The 25,690-nt window shown below is 43.8% G+C and overlaps 1 protein-coding gene across 2 annotated transcripts; it reads right to left on the bottom strand.

Annotated features, from left to right (window-relative positions):
* Positions 1–233: 233 nt before the first annotated feature.
* Positions 234–12,840, bottom strand: LOC148055544 (uncharacterized). Of its 2 annotated transcripts, none has more exons than XR_015705315.1 (3): positions 3,090–3,188; positions 996–1,166; positions 234–716 (listed from the first exon to the last, which is right to left on the bottom strand). XR_015705315.1 is itself a non-coding variant. In XM_087760147.1 (3 exons), exons 1-3 carry the CDS (start codon positions 12,786–12,788, stop codon positions 562–564), a joined length of 372 nt encoding a protein of 123 aa, XP_087616273.1. In that variant the 5' UTR covers positions 12,789–12,840; the 3' UTR covers positions 234–561. The 2 variants fall into 2 exon arrangements, 1 of the variants encoding a protein (XP_087616273.1); XM_087760147.1 differs by lacking the exon at positions 3,090–3,188 and adding an exon at positions 12,743–12,840.
* Positions 12,841–25,690: the final 12,850 nt, after the last annotated feature.

The following is a 25,690-nucleotide window of genomic DNA, read 5'->3' as shown; positions in this document are numbered from 1 at the left end:
CACGCAGCTTCCCCAGCAAGATCCAGAACTACTGGAGCTAAGGGAGGGGGAAATGTAGTAAAGATAAGGGCTGGCGACCGGAAGATCACGTGCTGTACGGAAAGAGTTAAGGGTCGACCCTCCCTTGTCTCCGCCCCTTATAACATGACACACCTACTGCTGGGGGTATAAAGCCCGGGTCGGCTGGAGATCTAGGGGGATAACCTTGATGTGTAGTGTTTGCTACACTCCCTTGCATCCGCACCAGCTGCGTCAGCGCTCCCAGAGCCTACACTGCTGCTAGTTCCCTTTAATAACTAATTTACTCCTTTTACAAAAGGAATTTGTCTAATTCCTTCTGCTCCTTGCTGATACTGTCCATCTGTCACCTCAGCCTCCTGTGGCAACAAATTCCAGAAGTTCGCACCCATCTTAATAGAAGAATACCTCCTTTGCTTTAAACCAGCCTCCCACCAGCGTCAGGCAGTACCTGTTCGTTCTAGCACCGAGGGATTTGGTGGACACGAGTTCTTCATTCACTTCGTCGTCATGATTTTGTAAACCTTCGTCGCGTCCCCAGCTTTAGCCTTTTCTTCTCCAGACTGAAGAGTCCCAGCTTTTCTTACTCTCCTTATAAGACAGTGTCCACATCTTTACTGATTTCAGCTGCCATTCTCTGCACCTTTTCTCACTCCATCGCATCTTTCTTGAGCTGCGGAAAGCAGGACTGCCCACAGCTGGGCACACCAAGGTTTCGTTTAGTCACAAAACGTTACCTTCTCTGCTGTTCCCATTTCTCTCCCTCTGCACTCAGAATTTGGCTGCCTTTCCAGACCCCCTGCCCTGCCTTCCGTCTCTTCTCCATCGTGAGAGAGGACCATTTTGTCCCATCCCTTAATTCTTATCCTTTAACCAGCTTTCCGATACGTAAAAGAACATTTAATTCTAATCCAATAGCATCACGATTTATTTAACAAACTTTGGTGTTTCCCAAAGACTTTCTAAACCCCAAATACCTTGCACTGTCGGGATCCTCTTTCGCCGTACTGCGCACTGACGGCCTCGCACAGCACTCCGGCGAGTCGCTGGAACAGGGTTTCCCCTGCGGATCCCACGCTTTTTCAGCATGCACTCCCCCGTCTCGCTGGAGATGGAAACCTTTGTTCTACAGTTCCCAGGACCCACCACTGCGATGAAAGGCAAACAATTATTTCATGCCTACCAGGAGCAACAGGGATAAATAAGACCATTCAGCCTACAGTATCCATATGCAGTTTTTTGTTAGCTCTCTTCCAGGAATCTTTTGAGGATTTCCTCACACCATCGTATCACATGCAGTACGACAAACAGCCCTCTACTGAAAGGCTGCCTTTCTTTTCCCTAGGAAAGAGTACGCAGATTATACCCAGGTTCTCCATGACAGGAGCCTTATGTGCTAGAACAAGACGTTAAAGTGGGCACTTTTTCCCCCCAGGTAAATCTAACGGGAGAGAAGACTCCTGCACCTGGATGGTCTGTCTCCTTGCATGAACCCGATACATGAAAGGAAGCCCCTGGTGTACCTGGGCCGTGACGGAAGAGCAAGATTCCCGAGAGCAGAAACTGGTACTTGCTGTGAAAGAATCATACAGCCATGACCTTTAGGATTTCCATTTATTCGAGAGAAGGTCTTTAAAGCTGAAAACAACCGAAATACTAATTCGTCTCATTGTCTTCCTACGCACTATTTCTTTCCAGTGACCCCTAGTTTTTCCTGCTCCACAACAGGGAGACTGGAAGGTCAGTGGACATCATAAACATAATAGAACGGGAAACAGGAGAGCACGTGGAGCCCAAAATGCAGCTGAATGGCTTTGTTTCCTCATGCTTGAGGAAAACCGAGTACATAAAACTGTCGATTGTGCCAGGGTTCTTACGTTCAGAGGAGAATCACCACAGTACAGTCACCAGCAGAAATACGAGCATGGTCTGTCAGCTAGTCCTTATCATGTGGCATCTATGCTGTGCCTGTCTAGCTGACAGGGCTTCCTCCAATGCCTGACAGAGAGTACAACCGAAATCAACGGGGAGGCTCTTGCCAGCTCATTAAGACCTGCCAATTACTACCTCTTCTTCAGCACATTACCAGCCAGCTGCTTGCTACAGAACAGACAGGCAGACTAGCAGTCTTCGTGTACCTGTGCATGCACGTGAGGGATTAAAAAAATAAAAAGCATCTACAACATTAGATCAAGTAAGAGTAAAAAACCTTATGAGCTTCCAGTCTTTCAAGGTGATCTGGTTTTGTTTATTTCTACAAACACTTAAGAATATTCACAAAAAATATTGTCTTTAGGTTTCAAGGCAGGCATTGGAGAAAGTCCAGCCAGATTTTTCCTCTGAAGACCGCTGTCCTAGCTTTTTGATGCTTCCAGACACACCACCACAGAATGTGCTCCCCTGATCAGTGGGAGCATCAGAATTCACCGTTCCTCAGCTGAGGCCCGAGGCCGACGCTGGCCAGTGGAATTAGCCGCGGTTTACGGGTGTCTCCCCAGCAGTCCTGCTCTCTAGCGAGGGAATGCCCGGTGCGCTCCTGCGTACTGCTCGAGCTCCTGTCGCGCTTACCAGCCCAGGCTATCAGCACGTTCTGATGCTGTTTACGGTGTAGGCCAACCTATGCACCAAAAGCTAAGGAGTAAATAACAACAGGCAGACCAAGACGGAAGGTCCCTGTAGCGCAGTATGCTGTCTCCAGCAGCGGCAGTAGAACAGTAAGGCAGGGAAAGCATGCCATTCTCCTCCTACAGCTTCTAGCCATTTTCAGCACCTTCTCTTCCCGTCCGTCTCCCGGTGCCCCCCGATCTGGCATGGGTCTCTCCTGTTGATCTGTCTCGTCCCCACATCAAGTTAATTAAACCTTCAGCACCCACAACATCCTTGGCAAGGAGTTCCAGGGGCCAATCATTCACTGTATGAAAATTTATCTCCTTTGTTTTGAACTTAGCTCCTTTCAGTTTCATGTGATGCCCCCTTATTCTTGCATCCCTGATTTTTCTTATAAATTTATAAACCTCTCAGTCCTTTCTTTTCCGGACTGAAGTGTTGTACCTCACCGAACTCCTCCTCACCCAGAAGCCTGACGAGACACATCCCAGTCATCAGCAGCCTTCAGCAACGGCTGCAGGGACGCCCACGCTGCGCAGCCCTGTCGGGTTCTTCCCCTTTTGTCTGCTGGCAAATGAGAGGCAGAAGCACGAGAGACCTGGCCACGTGTCAACTCCCAAGCTACTGAAAAAGGCAAAACGGAACAGGTGAACTTAACCCACACAGGCAAAGCTAAGGTGGGCCTTTATTTTCAAGCTCAGAAATTCCCTTTTCGGTATGTTGGGAGGGAGAAAAAAGGAAAGAAAGCCTTGATAAAAGCAGCTGTACTTAATAAAAGGGGATAAATTTCAAGAATTTTTTCCTATAGGGTAAGCATACAATGACCTTAAAAACCTGATGACATTTTCCCTTGGACTACGAGCTTAGACTCCTTTAACAGTTCCATCTATACCACTGAGAACTATAACCCACTTACTGCATGTGTCAAACTTCTAACAAGACCCCCTAATACTTCACAGTTTTTTCCCCTCAGATATTGTACAGAAATATAATCTCTACTGGGATTTTGAGAGAATTGTGAAGACATTTATCTCTAAACCACTGTTTCAACTATCTGCACACAAACATCACACTCTTGGCTTTACCTGATTTAAACAAGAAAATCAGATGCACACTTGTCATTTAAGGCTTTGCTCCTTTCCTCACTTAAAAAAAAAATAAACAAACCTTCGCTCTAAGCAATGAAGTTCTTCTAGCCAGCTCGTCTCATGCCGAGAGAAAAGCATGCTTCGTCCATTACTCTCTCTTCAAACCTCCTAAGGAGATAATGAGGCACTGCAATTGATTGCCATTTATTAATCAGACAGTCTGTTATACCTTTTTTTTTTTAAAAAAAAACATAACTTTATAGCTAGAGAAAAAGAGGTAGAATATCCAGCCAGATTTCCTTAAGTGCAATTCATTCTAAATCATTCTTGGTTTATTTTTATCCACTATGTCTTGTCCAAGATTTTAAATGGATCATTGAAAAGTGTTCAGCTACAATGTCATGGCACACAGCATTTGTTTCAGAGACAAAAACAGACAGCATTTTATCCCATCCATAGCACACCAACGATTTTATGGCTCACAGCTTCCCCGTAACCTTCACTGCCCATCTGTATTGTTTAGGACTGATAAAAAAAAAAAAAAGACACTGTCTCAACGTTCATGCCTTCCAATTACTTCAGTCACCTGCAGCAAGTTTGCGTATAATGTTCCAGTTGTTGCCCAGATAAATATTTTTGTGGAATTAAGCACCGTTCAGCCATACACAATTTGCTAAGGGAAATGCATATTTGGAAACAAACACATGAAAACATTGTTCACCAATGCTTTCATGTAACTTATTTTGTTCTATTTTTGTGTGTGGTAGCGTTGCTGAAGGGTTTCCATGACACGTTTAAGGATACTGTGGGGACACACTGACATAATATCTGTGATATTCCCAACAAAGTCCTAAATTCCAGTGGTGACTTGGACCTCTCAAACCAGAAACCTATAGAACTAGAAGCATGAGCTCCTAACAGCCTGGTTCAGTAAAGCTCCATAGCTGGTCCCATGCCAGACAAATCACGATCCCTCGCCTTCAGAGTGCTCGGACTCACCGCCTGCCACTTTGCAATGGGTACAGAGCTGTTGCAATAAAAGCAGAAGAGATTTCCTCCGACCATCGGATGTTAAGTGGTAATCATTTACCGGAAACAGACAACACACGGAGATTTCAACAGGCATTTCCAAAACAGATTTCACCGCTTCCAACACTGGTCCCTTGAGCTTTTAGGTTTCTGTGGCCTTTTATTGGTTTTATGACTTTTCCAGAAGTTTGTAACCACACTAAACATCACAGAGCTGCCTTAAGTGCTCTGCCATCTTTATTTTGATGATCGGCCTCAATGTCGACTCCATTTTCAAATCTGTCAAACCACAATGACCAAACCCACGCCTCTCTCTCTCCCTGCCATACCCAAACTCTTCCCACGACAAAGAGATGGTATGTAATGAATCACTCATCCTGAAACACAGTACAGGCTTTAAAGCAGAGCAGCAGACTCAAAGGGAACATTGTGCTCGGCTTGGAAGTTTTTACGATAGGTAGGCTGAAAATTTCAAATTTCATTTGTCTCAAGTTGCATTTTTTCCCCCTTTTACCACAAGGTATACAAAACCGGCATTGTTTCTGAAGTGCAGAGGTCCTTTCGAGCTGGTAACATTAGACTTTACCCATTCTGTTTTCATTTGGCTGGCAGATATTGCTCATTTCCAGCCTATCAAAAGGAGAAAAAACCCAGAATACCTTCCCCCCCCCCCCCCCCCAACTACAGCAACAGGGGTTCACTTATTTCCCCTTTAGCATCTCCCAGACGAAGGAACACCTCATGGGAAGATCTTCTAGTAATCACGTGCCAGCTTCTTGATCTGATTCTATTCTTCACAAAACCTTTTCACCGAGAGCATTCTTGAACAGAAGAAAACAAAACAGCTCCCTCTCAGTTGCCATATCACTAAAAAACCAAACCAAAGCCCAAAAACTTAACAAACAAACCAACCCCAATGTTTTGAATGGACATACTTATTCTGAAAAAAAATTTAAACAGAGATGTTGTCTGGACCATGTTGTAGCCTAAGAGAGGATGAGATGCAGATCTGTCTGCCCGTCTCAAAGTCAGCACCGTGCTTGCAGCTCAGCTCTAGAACAGAAGGTGCAATGTGAATTTTCATCCTGCCTCATCTTTCCCCCCCCTCTTCCCCTATGCAATGTGTTGAAGACGGTTACTTTAGTTTTGGTTTTCACAAAGTTTTGACCCACTAACATGGCTCCCTTGGTTTCTTTTACCTGTTTTTGCAGAGCTAGAAAAGAGTAAGAACGTTTCATTCAAGTAAACAGAACAAGAAGTACCTGCGTTAATCAGCATTTTTGATGCAAGTCATCAAAATCAATTTTGGTGGAGATCCGTGAGGCTGATTTGTCTCAACAAGAACAGGCACTCCTACGTACGCTTGTTACGGGAAATTACGTGTTTGCTTCAGTGTGGCACTTCACATTGCTTCTCCGTTTTGAGGGGGGCTCTCTGTGAATCAGAATCTTTCTCCCTTCAGTTTTCAAGGATTGGGTATTGTTGAACTGAGCAGGGGAATTAATGGAGAGCCACCGAGTTCACTTTGGCCATGGGACTATAACCGTGTCTTCCACCAGACATCCTCTACTTTCAGCAAGGACCTTTACAACCCTGCTGAAACCATTACCATGCGTTAGTTGCCACTTCACTAGTCTTTTACCTTTTTAAGTGCGTGTTTACATGCACCGTTCATCAGCATTTCAAACTGATGGTACTCTCTTATGTCATCACATTTTTCTTCTCTTGTCGATAGACTGCAAGAAGTCATCAGTTCCAACAGAGTAACGCAGCGAATTATGACAGGACCAGGTCCCGTTGATGAGAAGCACCACTCAATGCTGAAGAACTCCCACTGGAGTCTTTGTGCAGAACCACAACAATCGCTGTTTTATAAAAAACATATTGGCTTTTTCTCCCCTCCTCACCACTATCTCTGAGTACAGAAATCCTGGAAAAAAGCATTTGAACACATTAGAATATAATCAGCAAGTAGTAATTTGAGCTAAAGCTGGGGAATAATCAACATCCTTAGGAGAACCGAGCATTTTCTCATAACCACAGTATGCACCATGACTGGCACATACATGTCATTGCTGCTTCTGCTAAGTACAAACCTCTGAGCAGTTTTATTTTTGTAGTGTCTCAGTCTAAGGAGAGACACGCGTTTGTGGCATAACGCACAGATACACCTCATCTTGTTCCTCTTCTGTAGGTTACAATACTCCTGCAACAGTCACTATTAACTTCCACGTTGTTTTGCTTATTCCATGGGATTGTTGGAAGCTGGGAGTTTGTTAATACTACAAAAGGTGAGAATATCCTCTACAGAAACGAGGGAGTATCGTCTCCTGGAGTTTTTTGTGTCAGCACGCCTGCTGCAAGAAACTGAAAATTCCTTATCAAAAATACACCTTAGATGGGAAGAAGCATGCATGTGCAAAACGCTCGTGTAAAAATGCTCTCAGGTTAGATGCAGGACATAACGTCGTGAAGTAAGACTGCCGTTCTATTACACTACTCCTTACTATAGTATGGGATGGCTTTCCAAGATCTAAGCGATAATCCCATCTTGAAAATGGGGGGAAAACATTTCTTTAATTTGGGAGAACGTGCCAATAAGACCTTACTTACGTTAGAAACGCGGATGAATTTTCCGGCCTCTAAAAAACAATGGTATTGGATGGGTACTCGCAGCAACTGAAGCGCCAATATTGCCTGCCTGCCTGCCTGCCAGCGTCTTTGCCATGAAGAGTTAGACAAGTCAGTGATTGAAATGCAGGAGCCTCGCCCCAGGGAAGCAGTGGCAGTAGGAGCAACTACTTTTCAAAAGTAAGAAAAAGTACTTAGAGTCAGCACTGGTAAGGTGTCCATGCCTGGAATATTTTACGCAGAATCCAGAAGCCAAAACTGATGAGCATTGTTGGTTCAGTTAACGTACGTAACAATCTTCGGAAAAAAGCCTCATAGCCTGACAAACCTTTTGAGAGTACGAACTGTAACTTCCCTCTTTCTCCAAGCATCGCAGATATACGGTATTTCAGAAGCAGCTGTGATCCAAGATCTCTCTCTCATACACACTAAAATAACAAAATATCATGACTCTCTCCTTAACAGTACAATTAAATATTTCCAGTCCTGCTCTCATGGACTCAGAAACCAGTTTATATCCTGCTCATGAGGAATTTTTGTTTAGCATTTATAGGCTCATTGGACAGGTTCTTGTTTTATACCTAGCACAATGGGAAGAAAGGGTATCGCTCGTTCTACTATAGGTTACCATACTACAAAATGTGTTTAAAGGCAGCAATTCTTTACAATTTAGTAGCTTGCATGAGATTTCCCAAATCATTTTTAGTAGCCGAACTAAAAAGACTCAACCCAAAACATGATGTTGAAGTAACAAAAACTCAGTTTTAAAAGACTTATCCCTCATTTCTGGCTTATTTCAAAATTGAACCAAAGAAGTTAAGGTGAAAGCAAGGAGAACGTGCAACTGAGCAACCGAATGGCAGTCGTCAGCACAATGAGAAGAAATTGTCGCTGTGTCCATGCTGGATTTCACCCGCTCCCCTTCCCCGTCTCTCACAGCAAATGGCAGTAATTAGTGCATAATATCGCTTTTGGGCACAGTATAAAAAAGCAGGGGAGAAAAGGAAAGGTTAGAAGCTTAGATCTAGGAAATCATTCAATCCCTTTGCTAGATTTTTGGCATGAATAGGACCAGGTTCAGTCAACTGGCTTAATTATCAAGAACTTGAAATCAAGGTGTTGTGATGACTTTGGAATACGTTCACTATGAAGAATCTGCAAGAGCTGTAGACCTCATGAGAAGTTCCTAGGTGTAACCTACTGGCAGGCTTTGGCTCTGTATGTAATAATATCAGATTGTGTATGAAAAAAGTTTAAATGAGGTTTGATTTTTTTCACCTTGCTGAAAGAAAAAAAAGAAAAAAAAAAAAAGGATCTCACCTCCTTGTGTGCCTACATGGAACAAATAAGACTGATCCTGGTGAGTAAAATCAGCTTGCGGCACATTCCTATAACGTTAGCATATATCTATGCCACTCTAAAACAATCTTTGTTTGGAGAATGAGTCATGTTTTTATTATTCTCTATAAATATGAAGAAATTATTCATCAGCATTAATCATGTGAAATTCTTTGCACTTGGCTCCCTTCAGAGCTACAAGATCAAAACCTAACCCTTTCACTGCATCTTGGCTGGAATTTAGAAGCACCCATTGAAGAACAGAGAAAGGCACTACAGATAATTGCATGACTTGTAAACATGTATTATCTGGGTTTGCAGTGTTGGGTTATCTAAAAGAAATGAGTTGCTTAAATCTGGATAAAGAGAGATTACATTTCAGCCTATTTAATGATTGAAAATTTTTCCAGGAGTCCATCCACTCAACCTCTGACAAGAAGCAAAGGAAAGCTGCAGGATGACAGCAGGCCACAGGCAGTAGGTAGCCACAATTTGGAAGCAGAGCGATAAAAGGTGCTGATTCTCCCTCTTCCAGTTGATGCTGGCAAAAAACCCTCGGGGATTACAGCGCACTTGGACCGCTTGCTCCATTCCATGCTAGTCACGTAGGCTTCCACTGCGGCGTTTAAAGAGAAATTTGGCTGCTTATAGGCACTGAAGGTCTGCCTTCCCTTTCCGCTCCCTCCCTTCCCTTATTTTCTCATCTGAAATATTGTGCAAACACTGTCAAATTCTCATCATAACAAGGCTATGTATTTTGTTTATTCTCCATTTTCTGTATTATTCCTGTAGTCTTCCTCAATACATTACCACAACCTGGTTATTTTCCCTTGCTTTCTTTCCTCTTTTTTCCATGATAGTCAAACAAATAGAGTTTCTTTATATATAAAAGCAATAAAATGCAAGAAATAGTTCTGAATGCAGAACACTGTAAATAATGTTTCGTAATTAACTGTTGCTCTTCTGCACATTCATTGTCAGTCTTTGCAGGCTGTGTGAAATCTGTTTATCTGGGTGTACTGAATTCTGACTTGTCTTAGGATGAGAAAGAATAAACACGAGGGATGAAACGTCTCCTGCGCCGGGAGTTCCCCAACTCCTTCTTTTACTGCTGGATAACGCTGCTATCGGTCATTACGTTTCAAGAGACTTACATATCACTTGAAGTACAGAAACCTAGTTTGGAAGTCTCTGGTGCATGGCAACGCGGGTAAAATTTGGCGGTGTTGTAGTAGCAAGGGGACGAGCGGTAACTGAACCAGAAACTTCATACCAAGAACGCATGCAGTTGCTGGTTTTGTCCAGGTTGTACTGCCTGCTTTGTCTTCCTCAATCCTTTGGTGAAAGACACTAGAGATGTACAGATTTATTCTCCTCTGCCTCTGACACTCTTGAAGTACGTGGCACAGAGCAGCACGTTCTACTTTGCTGCTGACCAAGGACAGGGTGAAGGCTGTAGCACGAGACTACAGCAGGGAAGTGTGCACGTTTCAGTGGAAAGCTCAAAGGAAGCCTGCAAACCAGCTCACCGCTTTCTAATGGCTTAGTAGTACCCACGACACACCTCCTCCAAGACTTTAACATGCAGGTGGCTGATAAGCCATCCAAAAACCTAGAGCAGGAGGGAAGCTACTGCATCAACGTATTGTTAGCACCTTTCGTGGTTTAACCCCAGCTGGCAACTCAGCCCCCCCCAGCCGCTCGCTCGCTCGCTCCCCCCTGGTGGGATGGGGGAGAGAATCGGAAGGGTAACAGGGAGAAAACTCGTGGGCTGAGATAAAGACAGTTTCATAGGCAAAGCAGAAGCCGCGCACGCAAGCAAAGCCAAGCAAGGAATCCATTCCCTCCTTCCCGCGGGCAGGCAGGCGCTCGGCCATCCCCAGAAAAGCAGGGCTCCAGCACGCGTAACGGTCGCTGGGCCAGACCAACGCCATCGCTCCCAACGTCCCCCCTTCCTCCTCCTCCCCAGCTCTCTCTGCCGAGCGTGGCGCCCCGTGGTGTGGGATGTCCCTTGGGGCAGCGGGGGGCAGCCGTCCCGGCCGTGCCCCCTCCCAGCTCCTTGTGCCCCCAGCCTGCTGGCTGCTGGGGTGGGGTGAGGAGCAGAAAAGGCCTCGCCTCTGGGGGAGCGCTGCTCAGCGGGAACCAAGCCCTCCCTGGGTGAGCAACGCTGCTTCCGGCACAAATCCAGAACACAGCCCCACACTGGCTGCTATGGGGAAAATTAACTCTACCCCAGCCAAAACCAGCACAGCACCCCAGGCAGCCTACAGGCATGGACCAGGCGTTCAGGACAGGTGCGTAACAGACAAAAGCGTCCTGCACAGGGAGTCTCAAGATCCCTGGTACAGATACAACATCAGACAGCACCGATGTTGGTTGCTGTGACTGCCTTGCAAACCCTGGCTTCAGCGTCCGGCAGCCTACAATGTGTCAGGGATTTCAGACTGCGCTCCCCCGCCGAGGAGCGCCCTTCAGTCAACTGTCACAAACCATGGTTGTTCTTATGGTTAAATTGTGCAGACAAGAATCTGATGCATGCACCGAAATCCAAGCCATTCGCTTAGGATTATCGATCATGACACAGTTTCTATCACCTCTCCACGTTCTTCAGTCTGTCTGAATCCCTGAGCACCACTAATGAATGGTGATCAGTTCTTGGCAGGCGTTCTTTTCTACCAGTAGCTTCTGAACATAGCGAAGATTTTGGAAATGGTAGCTGTTGCAGAGATACCTGTGCCATTTTGGTATTTCATGTCATGCCTAAGAGGTTGTTACACTGTGCAGATCAGACATCAGGGACCGAGCAACATGCAGTTAGCTCAGTCATGCAGAACAGCGAAGATCAGCAGTGCCTAAAGAATGAGAACTTGTTTGTCACATCAGGACAAAAATCACTGAATGCCATACCAAATGATGCAGATGGTGAACCTATTAAAATTTACTGCTTGATATCCAGCCAATTTCTTCCACCCTGGATGTAAATTGACACGATAATCAAATGCTATAAACAAAATTAGAATGAACTGTAGTACAGCATGATATATTAAAATTTCAATTCAGATACCATATAATAGCTACGGCTTTATGATTTCAAAACTTAAAAAAAAAGTTACGTTTATCGTCACAAGTTACCAAAAGTATTAGCTAGATACCTTGAAAACAAAAACCCCACAAAAATTCAAAATGCAAACATCCCACCACAGGGATTATTTCCCCTAGCGTGAAGCCAGCAGCGGATTTGTTTGTTTGAAATGCACACAACGAGAAGTCATACTTTCCCTACCTAATGTGCTGTCAATGCAGAACTGATGTGGTGTGATTTGGCTCAAGACTTGCAAAAGCAACCAACCTTTACGGAACGCCTGTGACTCCCCAGCTGAATACACCGCTTCCAGGTGCTGAGCCCATGTTTTAAAGAGTAACAATCGTGATCATGACCAACTTCTCCTTCCTCCTCAAACAACTTTTTGTGCACAGAAAGAATGGAAGCTCCATTTGAAATACGTTTAACACACCTCTGAGGGACATCTCCCGTCCTGTCATGATTCCCATTACGTTAATCTTTCTGTGTGGAGCTACTACTGAAAGATGCGTAACAGCGATAAGGTTAAAAACTGAAAAATTTGCTATTGTAATAGTAAGCACAATTTGGCCTGATTCATATATCTAACTCTCTTTTCTAAGCTGGAAAAGCATTCTAGTCAACAGAATTTAGCACATACTTTAATCTGTCACTAACTACTTTTGAAACTGTTCTCTGTAACATTACAAAGGATCGGTTTTTAACTGCCGCAAGAAGAAACAAAGCTCCATAGAATCACGTATGAAGCATCCTGTATCGCTATGCCGGATTTTGGCGAGACACACACTCGCACATTCAGAAACAAGCAAAACTACGAATCTGCTGACGACGTCTGTTGTGCCTATGCGTGGACATGCAGAAGGTTAAGATGCAGCCAAGTCGGGATTATGAAGTGTCAGACACTAGCCTCAAAACGTGGAAGGGAACACGTCCTCCACCACCAAATTACCTTCTCTCTTTGCCACCGTGAGCTGCCTCTGCCCTATCCGATCCATCAGGGAGCTGCTGTTTCCGCTATCGCTGACTGCGACACTGCAGCAGTTCTGCTGTTTCTTTGCTGACCATTTCCTACTTCTGTCTCCTCTGTACAGCATCGGCATACATCCTGATCCTGAACTAGGCACGCTGGAGGGGGTGGAAGGAAGAATTGCTGAGGATGACAGAACAAAATAGCAAGCAAAAAGACTGTTAGAATGGGAAAATCTCTTAATACACCTCAAGACTACAAACCAATGCAAAAATCATGATTAAATCAAGGCTTTCCCAGCCAAAAGCCACTGAGAAAACCCAGATGAAATACCTGTTTTTCTCATGGTGTTTTTTATCTGCCTTTTCTCTGCTGTCTCCTCCTTTCCTGAATGAATAAGAGCAAGGAGAATGGATCCTGCCATCCAGTACAGCCCAAAGGATTATGCCCCTGCTCTCTTCTGTGAGAACTTTTCAGTTTCTGAGGAGCTGGATAAATCCAAGACAGAGCAGAAGAGGTATTTATGTTCTAATACTGTTGAAATAATGTCCTTATGCTGCGTAACTCCTCATCCAAGTACCTGCTGACAAGGTTCCCCAGTTGGAATAGGCTGCATATAGCCACACTGCCTGGAAGAACACAAAAAGTAAACCCAGAATCTGGCGTCAGTGATTTAGATGACTACATACTCTGTTCCATGACAGCTATTTAAGATAATCAACATTACTGAGCTTTACTAATGACGCGTTGCAATGTGTATTCCAAATCCAAACAGGATGCATTTCTCCTTTTTCATCCCTAACAAACAGAGAGAGTATAATGCATAATAGGAAGGATTAGGCATTCAGCAACTTACAGTGAAATCCTGTTTGCTTATCAAGGAAAAACACTCCTGGAGAACTGGCTTGCATACCCTATTTTTTTTTTTTTTAAGCCATCATTTAATATTTCAGCAATAACAGGGAGCTACGACACGGTATTTTCTATCTGGTAACAAAACCGAAGTATTTTCCACTTGCTTCTGTGTTCAGGGGACGAACAGAGTATTCGGGCACTATTTTTTAAGTGAAACAGGCTACAATACAGAACATTCCTGTCCTGGCAGAACACGAACCAAGAGGGAGGTGAGGAGGTTTCACCTTAGACAGCATTATTCAGAAGCCTTGTTAGTCCCCAAGTTCTTGATCTGATGCTTCTCAGATGGAACATATCATCCGAAAGTCAGTTATTTTCAACCAAGAAATTTGATTCACAAGGGTAATTAAAGCGATCCCTTACTTTCATTCCGATCCTGTTTCTCCTACTATAGTAATATTTAGTTGCGTTGTCCTCATAGGTAACTTGGAGGGAGCGGGATGGACAAACTTCTAGACCCAATACATGGACCCAAGATCACTACTTCCATTTCGTCCCTCTCTATTCTTCAGCTCGTTCCATTCTGCATCCTTAAAGATCCCTCTCAGCAGAAGTGAAGGCAACCAGAAGTCTTGTATTCCCTAACTAAAGAAAGGCCAACCGCAGTAACTATTAGCACGAGAGAAGGAAAACATTAGGAAGAAGGCATGCTTGCCTCACTTCACTGGACAATCAAGAGTGGAAGATTTTGTTTTTCCCTTTTGCAGTTAGCAAATGAAGATAAAGGTTGCATCCAGAGGCATATAAGACACAGGTGTAAGAAATGATGAGACTAGTCACGAACTCTTGATTCTGCTAAAATTAACAGCGCAGTTAATGACACAGTGGGGTCAAAATTTCACCCGGCGCGTCACATTTATTTATACGCGAAGAGCGCTCAGAAGCTCTAGCCAGGATTGGGTTTCCTGACAGAGGAGCATATTCTGGACAAAGCTTTAGCCTCTCCTTCCTGGAAGCAGAGCGTATCATTAGCATCACAGAGGCGGGACGCTAAAAGCTACAAACATGTTGTTTGGTGCACTCGGACCCCAAAGTAAAACTTAACCTTTGGTCATGCCTTTTATAGTGTTAACACTAGAACATCTACGCTGTAATTAAACCATCAAAAGAGAAGTTCCCCCAGACATGCTTCTGCATACGAAGTTTTCACGACAGAACAGAAAAAACAACAAACCTCTTGTTAAGGGGCACGACTCATGAATTGTTCAAGGTTTTTCTACTCCAAAGAAGGGCAACCGAGGGACTGTGTAAAACAATGTTTGTTGCAAACTCTTTAAAATCCTCCATCCATGAATTCTGGTTACTTATGAGAAAAATGAACTAAGGCATTTGCATTTTATAATTGGCCAAACTTTATATGTGTTGCCTGCAATACATATCAGATACCTCTATGGGTGATTCAAATGACCGTTACCTTTTTAGGAGATATAAACCAAGTTTTACTAAAGCAGTTCAGTCAGTCTAATTCCCGAAAGCTATATGCCTCTCGAGATTCCTCAACAATGCTGCTGGAAAACGAGGTTTCAGTGTTTACAATATACTTGTATCCAGAACGCACCTCTCACTGAAACGAAGTTGTCATTCCAGAACGAGGAATGGAGCATTGCTTCACATTTGATATAAACTCTAAGACGATATTCTGGGAGAAAGGGCTGCCAGGACAGGCCTCTAGAAAAGATCCATTTTTTAGACTGTCTAACAAAGGATTCTGAAGCTATTTTCATCCCATTAGCTTAAGTGAGAAAGAAAGAATAAAAGCAAATGTTGTTTCAAAGATTAGTTTGGAAACCTGATGTGCGATGAACGAACACAACTGGCACTCCCCCTTCTCCTTCCCTCCTATCTTTAAGATTGGGGTCATTCTCTTTTTCCATACGAACTGAAGCGCAAAGTTATTTTTCTTTTTTTTTTTGAGCCTGGTGTCCAAGTGCAGGACAATGATTTTTTTTTTTTTTTTGACACAAAAAAAATCAAATTCATTATTTCAGGAATTTTCTCAAAGGCAATTGTCCTTTTCATTTCAGACAGGTGATCAGCACTCAGAGAGCCTCCTATGCTTATTCATAAGCAAAATAAGCACCTTGATTGTTCACTTTACTATATCACCACCCTCCTTTTTTAAAGCTACCTAGTGATAGCAAAAGATGGTGCGTTTGCAGTATCAGTGATGAAAATAGGTGAAGCAAGAGAAATAAGATTCATCTGATTCTACTGGAAAAATCATTCCACTTTACTTGCAACAACAGGACCTGCTGGAATGCACTGTAGTGCGTTACATACAAATCTGTGTGCAAAAGCCAGGGTTGTTCAGCACTTCAGCGTCTGTCTGAGCTTTGGTAGAGAAACAAGGGAATACAAGTTTTGCTTGTGACTACAAACCCTGTACGACGTAAGAGACACTTTCTTTCCCCAGATCTTGGATGAACTAAATAGCAGAGAACACAAAAGGAAGATTTTTTTCCCCTCTAGGAAGAGGAGTCTCCGCCGATACTTGGTTATCTAGTCCACGTTTAGAATCTCAGATGATGATGGTTCTGCGGTCTCCTCCTAGAACACATACACGGCAGTAAAACAAGAGGTAAAATTCCCTGTAATTTAAGTTTATGTTTTCTTCAAGGATCTTTAAGTCCATTACTGTTGTTCTGCTCTCACTGAGGAAGAGCAACCATTTTTACCTACCTTTCAAAAGCAAAAGCTTCAGAGAGCTAACGTTTCCTTAAAAAACAAACCAAACCAAACTCCCTCAAAGTATCTGTAGGCAGTTCCGTATCTCCTTGATATTTCGGTCTAGGCTGGCAGATAGCCAGTTCTAGAAACCTTACTTCATAGATTCCATCTTTAGTTTTTGTTGTTTTATTGTAAATCTAATTGCTTTTTAAGATGTTAGATGAAAAATAAACCCTCAGTGTTTCAGCTAGGGATCAAGCACTGCCAAATAGAGCTGAATAATTATCTATCTCGCCCGTTTTCTGCATGATAGGTCTCTTACAGCCGCGCTCCAACAAAAATGTAATGCTCCGCACGCAACATTATTTTTGTCAACAGAGTTACAAAGTCTCCAACAGCCGCGATTAACCTAAAACGCACTCCAGGAGCATCTTTAATCCAGCTACCGTCTCCGTGGAACAAGGCAAGGGCTGGAAGCACAGTGCGAGGCGAAGGGCTGCGGGCCGGCCCAAGAACAGCCACGAGGGGCTGGTCAGTCCCCAGGGCTGCCCGCGCGGGCCCGAGCGAACCCGGCCGAAGGCGCGTCGGTTCCAGGCACCGCCAGCCAGCAGCGCGTTTTACGCAGAGAGTACCCCGGGTCTTTTGCTAAACAGTATGTTCAATGAAAGGCTTTTTTTCAGGATACATTTCAAATCAGAATTGAATCAGCTTGTGCAAGAAGTCTTCTGACCACCTGAAAGTTCCGCATTTGAGCCAGCTCTATTGCTAATTCGTACTCCAACACCTTTTGCAACTTCTAATCTCCTGTCTAAACGCAGTCTTGAAACACACCCACAAAAGAAGACCTCCCGTGTTACAGCAGATGACCTCAGATCCCCTACCCACCCCACGGATCTCAGAGAGGCACAGCCAGCCTCTGAACCCCCTGGCCCGCTCCAGCGATCCCCAGCTGCCGGGCCACCAAGTCGCACGGTGCAACAGCCCGCGCCACAGGCTGCGCCGAGAGACTGCTGCAGCCCTGCAAACGCGACACGGAGAGCTCGTACGCCTTTAAAGGAAAAGCGGCTGAAGGTATAGTACTAGCCAACAGTTACGGTGTAACAGTTTAAAAAAATTTATTTCTAGAGCTTTTTTCCTCCATTATTTTTTGTCCCCCACCCTGTTCTCCACCTGTTCCATTTTCCCAGTTCTCTTTGCTCCCTCAAAATAATGAAATAAATCTATTTATACACAGATTTATAGTAGATTAAAAGCTATGACCACAAGCAGATGTTTTCAGGTGGATGTATTCAGATATGAATATAACAAGGGTGGATTCAATAAAACAGCTACATCAGCAGAGGAAAGAGTTCTGACTCAGTAGAGAGGGGCTGTAACACTGAATTTATTAAACTGGGTCCACCGTGTCTTCGTCCACTCAGCTGTAAAGGATTAAATAAGCCTCCGGGGGAACATTTATGACAAAATGCATAATGTTGGAGAGATGCAGGTGATACCTGCCTGAAGACTGTGAGAATTACGTGTCTCAACTCTGGACTGACCTAAGTGAAGGCAGGGAAAAGGGAGCAGGAGAGAGAGGAGTGTATTTTATACTAACTGACCCCAAATCGCAGATGAAGAGCATTGAAGATTTCACTTTGTGACATTTACGTTCTTTACTTATACAGGATTTCTGTCCTCATTGTTGCTCTATCTTTACAGCTTTTTTAACAAAACAGCATATTAAATAAACATTGCTGACTCTGCAAGACACGGGCAGGGCACCCGTTCCTGCTCTTCATGCACACCAGCAGAGATTACCCACCACATCTGACTGCATTTTGCCACTCTGTATCACTGCTTTGCAGCAAGATCTGCATCTATTATTGGAAGACTGAACTAAACAGTTCCAAATTAAATTATATCGTATCAGAGCTGGCCAGTATTACTTCACAGACTTCTCTAACAATCTTGGCAAGTCAACAAATTGTTTCCTCTATAGTTGCATATATATGAAGTTTTAGGAAAACAAACAAACCCAAGAAATTGAAACCGTGAAACATCTTTTAAATGCATAAATTTTGCTTCATGGACAGCTGAAAACAGCTGGACTGATAGCAGCGGAACAAAGAGCACAGAGAAACCTGAATTATGGCCAAGCACTATCTGAAACATTAGCCCTGACCTAAGGTGATCCCTTCTTCCTCAGCACAACCGATCCGATGCTCTTACAAGACCTTGCTGTCCTAAAGTCATGGTTGAGGCTACGAGCCAGGGAAGCCGTCAGCGATAACTGTAGCTTTTATTAGTATGAACGTATATTTAATAGGCCACAGGATACGTTTGCAAGACAAACGATGTCAGTTTATGAAAGATAATAATAATAATACCGGGCAGTCACTTGGGATTCACAGGCCGCACTGCTGAGTTGGATACGTGCACAGCACCAGCCTGCACACGTTGGACAGTCTGCATCCAGGAGACCCCAGCTGACAGGCTGCATTTCTAGGCCTTAAATCAAGTCATTGCCCCTTTAGTCAAGGTGGTAAGTGTTTATCGCAGATAAAAGACGACGTAATTACTGATTAGCGAGAAGAGGGTTACTTCTCGCCCTACAAGGGAGCCAGGAGCCACCCAGCCAGGCGAGCTGGGAGCCATCGCGCGAGCGCTGCCAGGGCTCCAGAGAGGTGCTACCGTTATTTCTGGAACCTGATTGCCGCCAAAGCAAAATCAGCAGGCCAAGTCGGGGGGGACTGGCACAGCAAACGGAACAGCGAGTGGCGTTATGCATCGAATCTCTCTGACCTCCCATCGTCTACCAGAGACCTGCAAACACGGTCAGAAAACAACAAGAAACACAATCCCTTGCGGAGCCCCATTCTCTGCTCCCCCAACGTGCCTGCTGCGTTTACCCAGAGGACCCTACGCTCTGTTTGTATCTCTGAGTGGTCATGATATAGTAATATAGTAGCTTCTGAGAACGCTACTACAGCTATTAAGTGTAAGAAATGGGATCACAAATAAGAGCATGCAGTATTAATGCACTCTGAGGTACCTGACAACGAAAGCAAGTAAAAACCTCAATTATCACACAGCTCCTGACTGTCAGATCCCCTTGACACTGCCTAGGAAAGAGGGAATGTCCAAAATAGCCGTAGTCCAAACAAAGTTAGTCACGGGGACTTCATCGATCCTCATTCACGGAAGGGGATGTTTCTCAACCAAGCTAGTAACTTATGAACTAACTTAACAGTGGTATCTCTGGTCCACCCATACTGGTCCACGCAATGAGAAGATTATACACTGGGACTGCAGGAGCTCAGTCAAGATATGTGTAGGAAACAGAAAGGTTATTAATGAATAACTCTGGGACTCTAACTTTCAAGAGCAAAAGTGGTTAAGACATACAGGACAAGAACGCTTAAGTAAAAAATTAACTTTCACAATGCGTTTCACAGGGTCAGGAGCACTCTTTCCTTTCACCATGAGTAGATTAATATTGTCTTTAACCTAACCAATTTTGTGCTATTTGCTTCCCTGATAGCCTTGCACGCTCATTAGCGCAGAATTGATTCTCTGTTCTGGCCTCTGTTACTCAATCACTCGTCAGCGTTATCTCAGGAGAACAGGTAATCATTGCGGCTGAAGGGGTCGAGCTCGCCTGCCTGGCATATTAAAACATTCCCCTTGCAAGCACTGTCTTCAAGAACATGCAACTTTGAAGCACTCTCTCTGACGAGATGCTGAACTGTCGCCGGATTATCGCTGCAGAGCCCCGCTCCACAACCTGCTGGTAAGTACCGTTCATGTACTGACCTTCCAGAACCGAACGGACACAGGTCTGGGTGGGGCTGGGGGGCTTTTCTGGTTTGGGTGTGGGGTTGGGAATTTTTCCCCCCCTCCCTTTTTCAAAAAATAATTTGATCAACAGGAGCGTTCGTACGCAGAGCCCCTCAGAGGCTCTTCCACCGCAGATCACACGGGGAGCATTCCCGGGGAGCGAACGCCAGGAGGGACCCCAACAGAGCACCACCATTGCGGCAGCGCTGCTCTCCCGGCTGACGGGAAGGAGCAAGAGCAGCAAAATATTTAACTTCCGAACAGGCAAGCGGGAAGTTGAACAGCCGTAACTACTATATAATTAACAAGTGTCCTTTTCAGTCGGACACTGGCAACTTAATTATGTGCCAGCAGTTACACAAAGTTCCAGGTGTTTCAGGAACTTCTTGTTTGTGGTTCAGCCTTGACCAAGAAAGGGCCTGCACACGCAGCCCCTAGCCCACGCTGCGGAAGCCAAGCCAGAAGCGAAGCCAGGATCTGCCGGCGCCGCGCTTCCCACCCGCAGCCCCCGCCGTCAGCGTACACCTACAGCGTACTGCCTGGATACACCCATCGCCGCGAGGCTGCCGGAAAGGGGTTTATCTTCGGGAACCCTTGGTGTTTCCATGTATATTACGAAACAACAAAAAAGCAAACAAAAATCACAGGAACAAGGAAAAATCCACCTTATACGTACACAAATGGAAAAATGAAGTTGACTAATCCAAATGGCGAACTGCCAAAGGCAGAAGTGAGAATTCACAGTAAATCTAATCCAAAACTTTCATAAATTCTATTCAAATGGATTGTTTCATGTCAAGAGAACTTTCTCCCGCTAATTCCCAAGTTCTTCAAAGGCTAAGAAGTGATGTCCTAGGCTGTAGCAATTCTATATCAATTCACTCCACTTTTGTTTTTCCCCTTCAAAAAGCGATCCGATCACACAGTCCCTAAGCATCAGAAGAATCCATTTCAGATGTAATTTTCCCAGATATTCTTTTAGTCGTGTTCTTATCACAGCAATGCTCCTATGATTTACCATATAAAAACATCATAATTAGCAAAGGCTGTGTATAATACTCAGACATTTTGGCTGCCAGATTTGTCCTTCAGTAATTAACTCCTAGTGCCTTCGTTAAAAGGAAGATGACATGCACTCTCCAGGAGCAGGTTAGTACTGCCTAGAGGCTTTTCCCTTCACAGAGTTTGTTGCCCTTGACTAACTAAACAGGGTACCCGAGTTCTTCCACACAGGTCTACGGAAGAAAACCAATGGCCATTACATACAGACACTCTCTTCTTCTCTGTAACCCAGATGATGAGGTCCTGGTCACCCTTCTGCAGGCACACCGCTCTGTACGGGACAAGTTAGGAGGGACCGCCCAGATCCGACAGCTCCCCGAGACACACATACAGTGAAGCCTTACTCTCCCTGCCCGTTTTAACCACGTCTGCTCCCAGGCACGCAGTTCTACCTCACGTTTGCATGGCCATGACGCCTTGCAGCTGAGCTGATTCAGCCCCTTGACTCGGGAGAAAGTTCTCCCATTTGTTTTGCTGGCTTAGCAAACCATGTCAGACCACGGCGAGGGCTGATGGATACCTGAGCTGGTGCAACAGGGTGCTCAAGATTTTGAGCAGACAACTACCATAATTTCAACCAAACCACAAGCAAACAAACAAAGCCAACAGATGTTTCTTATTAGGTCATGGCAGATTTGTCCATCGGTTGAGGAAGATAAAAATCTATTGCTTTTTAATTTGGTGCATACATATTCTATTTTATTCACTAATATAACTAGACACAGCTCCGATGGTTTCGGAGAATTTACAACTTCCAACAATCAGTCTGGCTAATGGTACAAAAGGATCATTATAACCACCTCATGGAGGGAAATAAGTAATGAAATTTTAGAAAAAACATATTTAATAACTTCCTTAACGTGTAGAGGAAGTATTCCAAGGGCAAGCTGGGCAGAGTAGAAACTCCTTCTATATTGCGACTGCAAGTTTGAGAGATATGCAGAGTTCACAAACAGAGTAACATCTGGGCACCAGAATCGATTCACAGCCATGCAGTGACACTGCTAGTGGGCTAAAACATGCCAGTTTTTATATACGGGGGTGGGAACTTCAGCTGAACTTTAACTCAAAGTTTTACGTAGTACAAGATATGTTTTTTTGCATCCTCTACCATATTTGTCGGATAAACCCCTTGGAACTGCCTAATAGTCCACGTAGTATTAATTAAATATTCAATCTGAAGAACAGTACATCTAGAACCGTAACCCCCTACTCTAAACCCTCACAGAAGTTAGTCCCTTCATCAAGACAGGAAGGTTTTATCCTTCAGCAGAGTCTGCTCTTCAAAAATTAACTGTTTCCATACAACCCTTATTAATCTTCTGAGAGGCGACAAGAACTGAGACAGGAAGGGTAGCAAACATGGTATCAGATGCATCTTGAAATCACGGTGAGTCTTATCTGGCTGTCTCTTATTGCCTGGCAGAATAGTGTGGAGAAAAACCCCGCCTATCAACCACGCAGCCCTTCGCTTTATAGGCAGGTTTAATCAGACGAGATCCTAATGATACCTTTCAGAATGTTATTTATGTTGAACATTCCACAGTTAGATCTTCCAAATAATAGGCCAAGCAACACATTTGGAGCTTTGTAAATGGTTTCTGTCACCCAGACTCATTTATTTGGACAGGAAAGCCCTTTCAGCGTTAGTCTTCAACAGCAAAGCGGCTAAAACACATCACTGAAGCCCTTGTAAAGTCTGTGCCATGACGCCAGATTATGTCACTGTACAGTTACCCCTCAGCTCTGATGCTTCTGTCACGGATCATCAGCCAGGTGCTAAGGAGACAAATGGTAGCATTTGCCACTTGACAGCTTGCACTGTTTGTGTACCAAGAGCTTATTTTGTCAACAAACAGTTCTACCTTCTTGATTCGCGTTCTGCATGCTTATGACAATTCCGTAAAGACACTGAAGTAAAGTTTTATTAGAGAACAAATTACTTTCTTGCGCACAATTATCTCAAAAGTTTAAAACCCTAATGGCAATTTATCCGCTATATTAGCCATTTCCAGGTGTAATTTGCTCTCCCTGAGCCTCACCTTTTCATTTCATTATACTGCTCTTCTGAAACCAATGAGTCAGTATTTTTCAGTACAACCAAACATCTTAAAGTAGTAGCCACCGCCAATTTTCAGTGGCTGTTTTACTTCAAAGTATTGTACGACAAATGCAGGTCAACCCCATCTGCTAAGTCTGCCCATTTTGCACCCACAGCAAAAGAACGGAGTTAAACGGGTCGGAAGAGGGAGAACTAGGCTGGTTTCAGGATGCCCTGATACAGTCTGCGCACCTCCAGCAGCGTACGTGGTTGCACCCTCCTCCCATCACAGTAAACCAGCACCAACCACTGAAGGACACGGGAACTTGCCTAAATCACGTGAATGTTTTACAGCTGGAAAGGGCTCATCTAAATCCTTTAGGTATGCAATTTTTTTAATACTTAAGACCAGGATGGCTTTTAGATATACTTTTGCTTTATATATAACCTGTATTATGCTAGGAGAGCAACATGCCTCCCTTCTCTTGAAGTGAATAGGGCAAGGTCTAAAAACCAACCAACCAAACCCCAAATATTTTGTTGCCATTATAGCAGCAAGCCGTTAGCCAGATTAAACCAAAATATTTTTAAGCAGTTAATGTAATTGATTACTCAGAATCAGGAGACAGTAAATAATTATTTAACAGGTTCCAAAGGTGAACACAATGAAAATAATTAGCTATGTTGAGCAATAAATTTTTCTGCTCAATACTGGTCCAATGAAATAAAGAATCTTTAAAAAACAACTAGTGAGACATTTACAACTCAGATTCTCCAAAGCCCAGGCTATAACAATGCAACATATGAAAATCTATGGGTTTTCAGCAGTATCAGTTATCTGAAAATATATTTTAGCTGTACTTCTCAGGTTACTGTATAACCTCAGGAAATAAAGAAGTGGTTGTGACACAGGTGCATCTGAATAACTGATTGGAGTTAGCCTACGTATTTGTAGCAAGCTTAGCAGCTTTCCTTGCAATAGCCTCAGATTCCTTAGTTCAAAATGGATTTGTGGGATTCCATACAGAAAGAATGTATCCTACAATGGGAAAAGCTAGGCAAATATGGTCACTAAGGAGCCGAAACGTAACTTCAACCGAGTCTTGACTAAGAAGCCTTCTTCGAATAGTGCGCTCCACAACGAAGCACTGCATTGCATACGTACTCTGAAAATTAATCTCTGAGCAGGGGTTAATTATTAAAAAGTTCGGCACACAGCAGTTGTCCATTAGTTAGCAAAGACTGCCAATTTTTTAATGTATATTCTGCTCTTCCCTCTGTATTCCTTATGTTAAACAGTATACGGAACAGCAAATAAATAGGAAGGCTGACATAAATGTACCACAGTGAATTTTACGTGAAGAAGCTGCAGTATGATATGGTCCTGAAATCAGACAGAAGCTGTCATTTAACATAAAATGTATTTATGACTGCATGTACGACATCTGGGTTTTCCCACAGTTAAGTTAGAATTGGGTACAGTAGAAAGACTTGGTACATTATTGCTAAGCTTGTGACCCTACGCACTTGGAAAACATCCTCACAAAGAAGCAAACCTATCCCAGAAAGGGATCTGGTCTTCCCTCTTATGAGCAGGAGACCAGAAATTTTATGGGATGACGTAAAGACAATCTTTGCATCCACAGTAAAAGAAATTAAACTTTTGTAAAAGAAGAGTTTTACAAGATCCAAGTCTCGGATAAAAAGTCTCAGAGAACCTAAAAGACAGAGAAAACACACTGATTTAAAAGAACATAATTTAGAGCCCACGAGAATGGAAACAAAGTGCAAATTATCAAGGATCAAGCAGGGTTGGCCCATGAAAGGTAATTAAGATAATTTCCAAACGTAAACTATTCTGATATCCTTACAGTGCCAAAAATAGATAGACCTGATCCACACCACAGCATAGGCTTTCAAGGTTATGATGGCAGATGTAAACCTCTGAACACAAGGAGTTTTAAGGGATGCTTCCTCCTTTGAAAATGAGGAAAATGGATCATCGGTATTCTCCCCCTCCCTACACGTCTGCTCTTGTTCTCCTTGCTACCCAAAAGGAGCCTCGCTAGTGGGTCAGAGGCCCACCCGTGCTCTTCTCCTCAACAGTGGCTAATACCTCAGCCTAACAGAGATTTCTGCAGTTTAACTACCCATTACGTGAAGCAGCATTTAATTTTGTTCCGAATCTGCTATCTATTACTTTATCCGAGGACCCCTGCTCTTACAGGGAAAGGAAACGTTTTGTCCTTCTCTGCTTCACCATCTTTTTTTTTTCCTCCTTGCTCGTATTCTTTCCCAGTCATACCTTTAACACAGATCGTGATGGCACTCTGCCGAGACCCTTCCCCCCCATGAAAACTGGTCATTAGTTTTTACCTCATGTTTCTCCTTCTTTGTCCAATCCTTTGTCCACTTGACTTCTCTAT

The sequence above is a fragment of the Nipponia nippon genome, unplaced genomic scaffold (assembly GCF_047370975.1).
Source record: "Nipponia nippon isolate SJK-2023a ecotype South Korea unplaced genomic scaffold, ASM4737097v1 scaffold_21, whole genome shotgun sequence".
Classification (NCBI taxonomy): Eukaryota; Metazoa; Chordata; class Aves; order Pelecaniformes; family Threskiornithidae; genus Nipponia; species Nipponia nippon.
This window is presented reverse-complemented; position numbering and strand designations above follow the sequence as displayed.

What these genes read in the sequence shown, in the direction of transcription:
- LOC148055544 (XM_087760147.1), bottom strand. Translation starts at nt 12,788, where the DNA reads ATGGATCGGATAGGGCAGAGGCAGCTCACGGTGGCAAAGAGAGAAG. An exon ending in CACGGTGGCAAAGAGAGAAG is followed by an intron (nt 1,167 to 12,742) that starts GTAATTTGGTGG and finishes CTTTCATCGCAG; the next exon opens with TGGTGGGTCCTGGGAACTGT. An exon ending in GAGGATCCCGACAGTGCAAG is followed by an intron (nt 717 to 995) that starts GTATTTGGGGTT and finishes TGGTGTGCCCAG; the next exon opens with CTGTGGGCAGTCCTGCTTTC.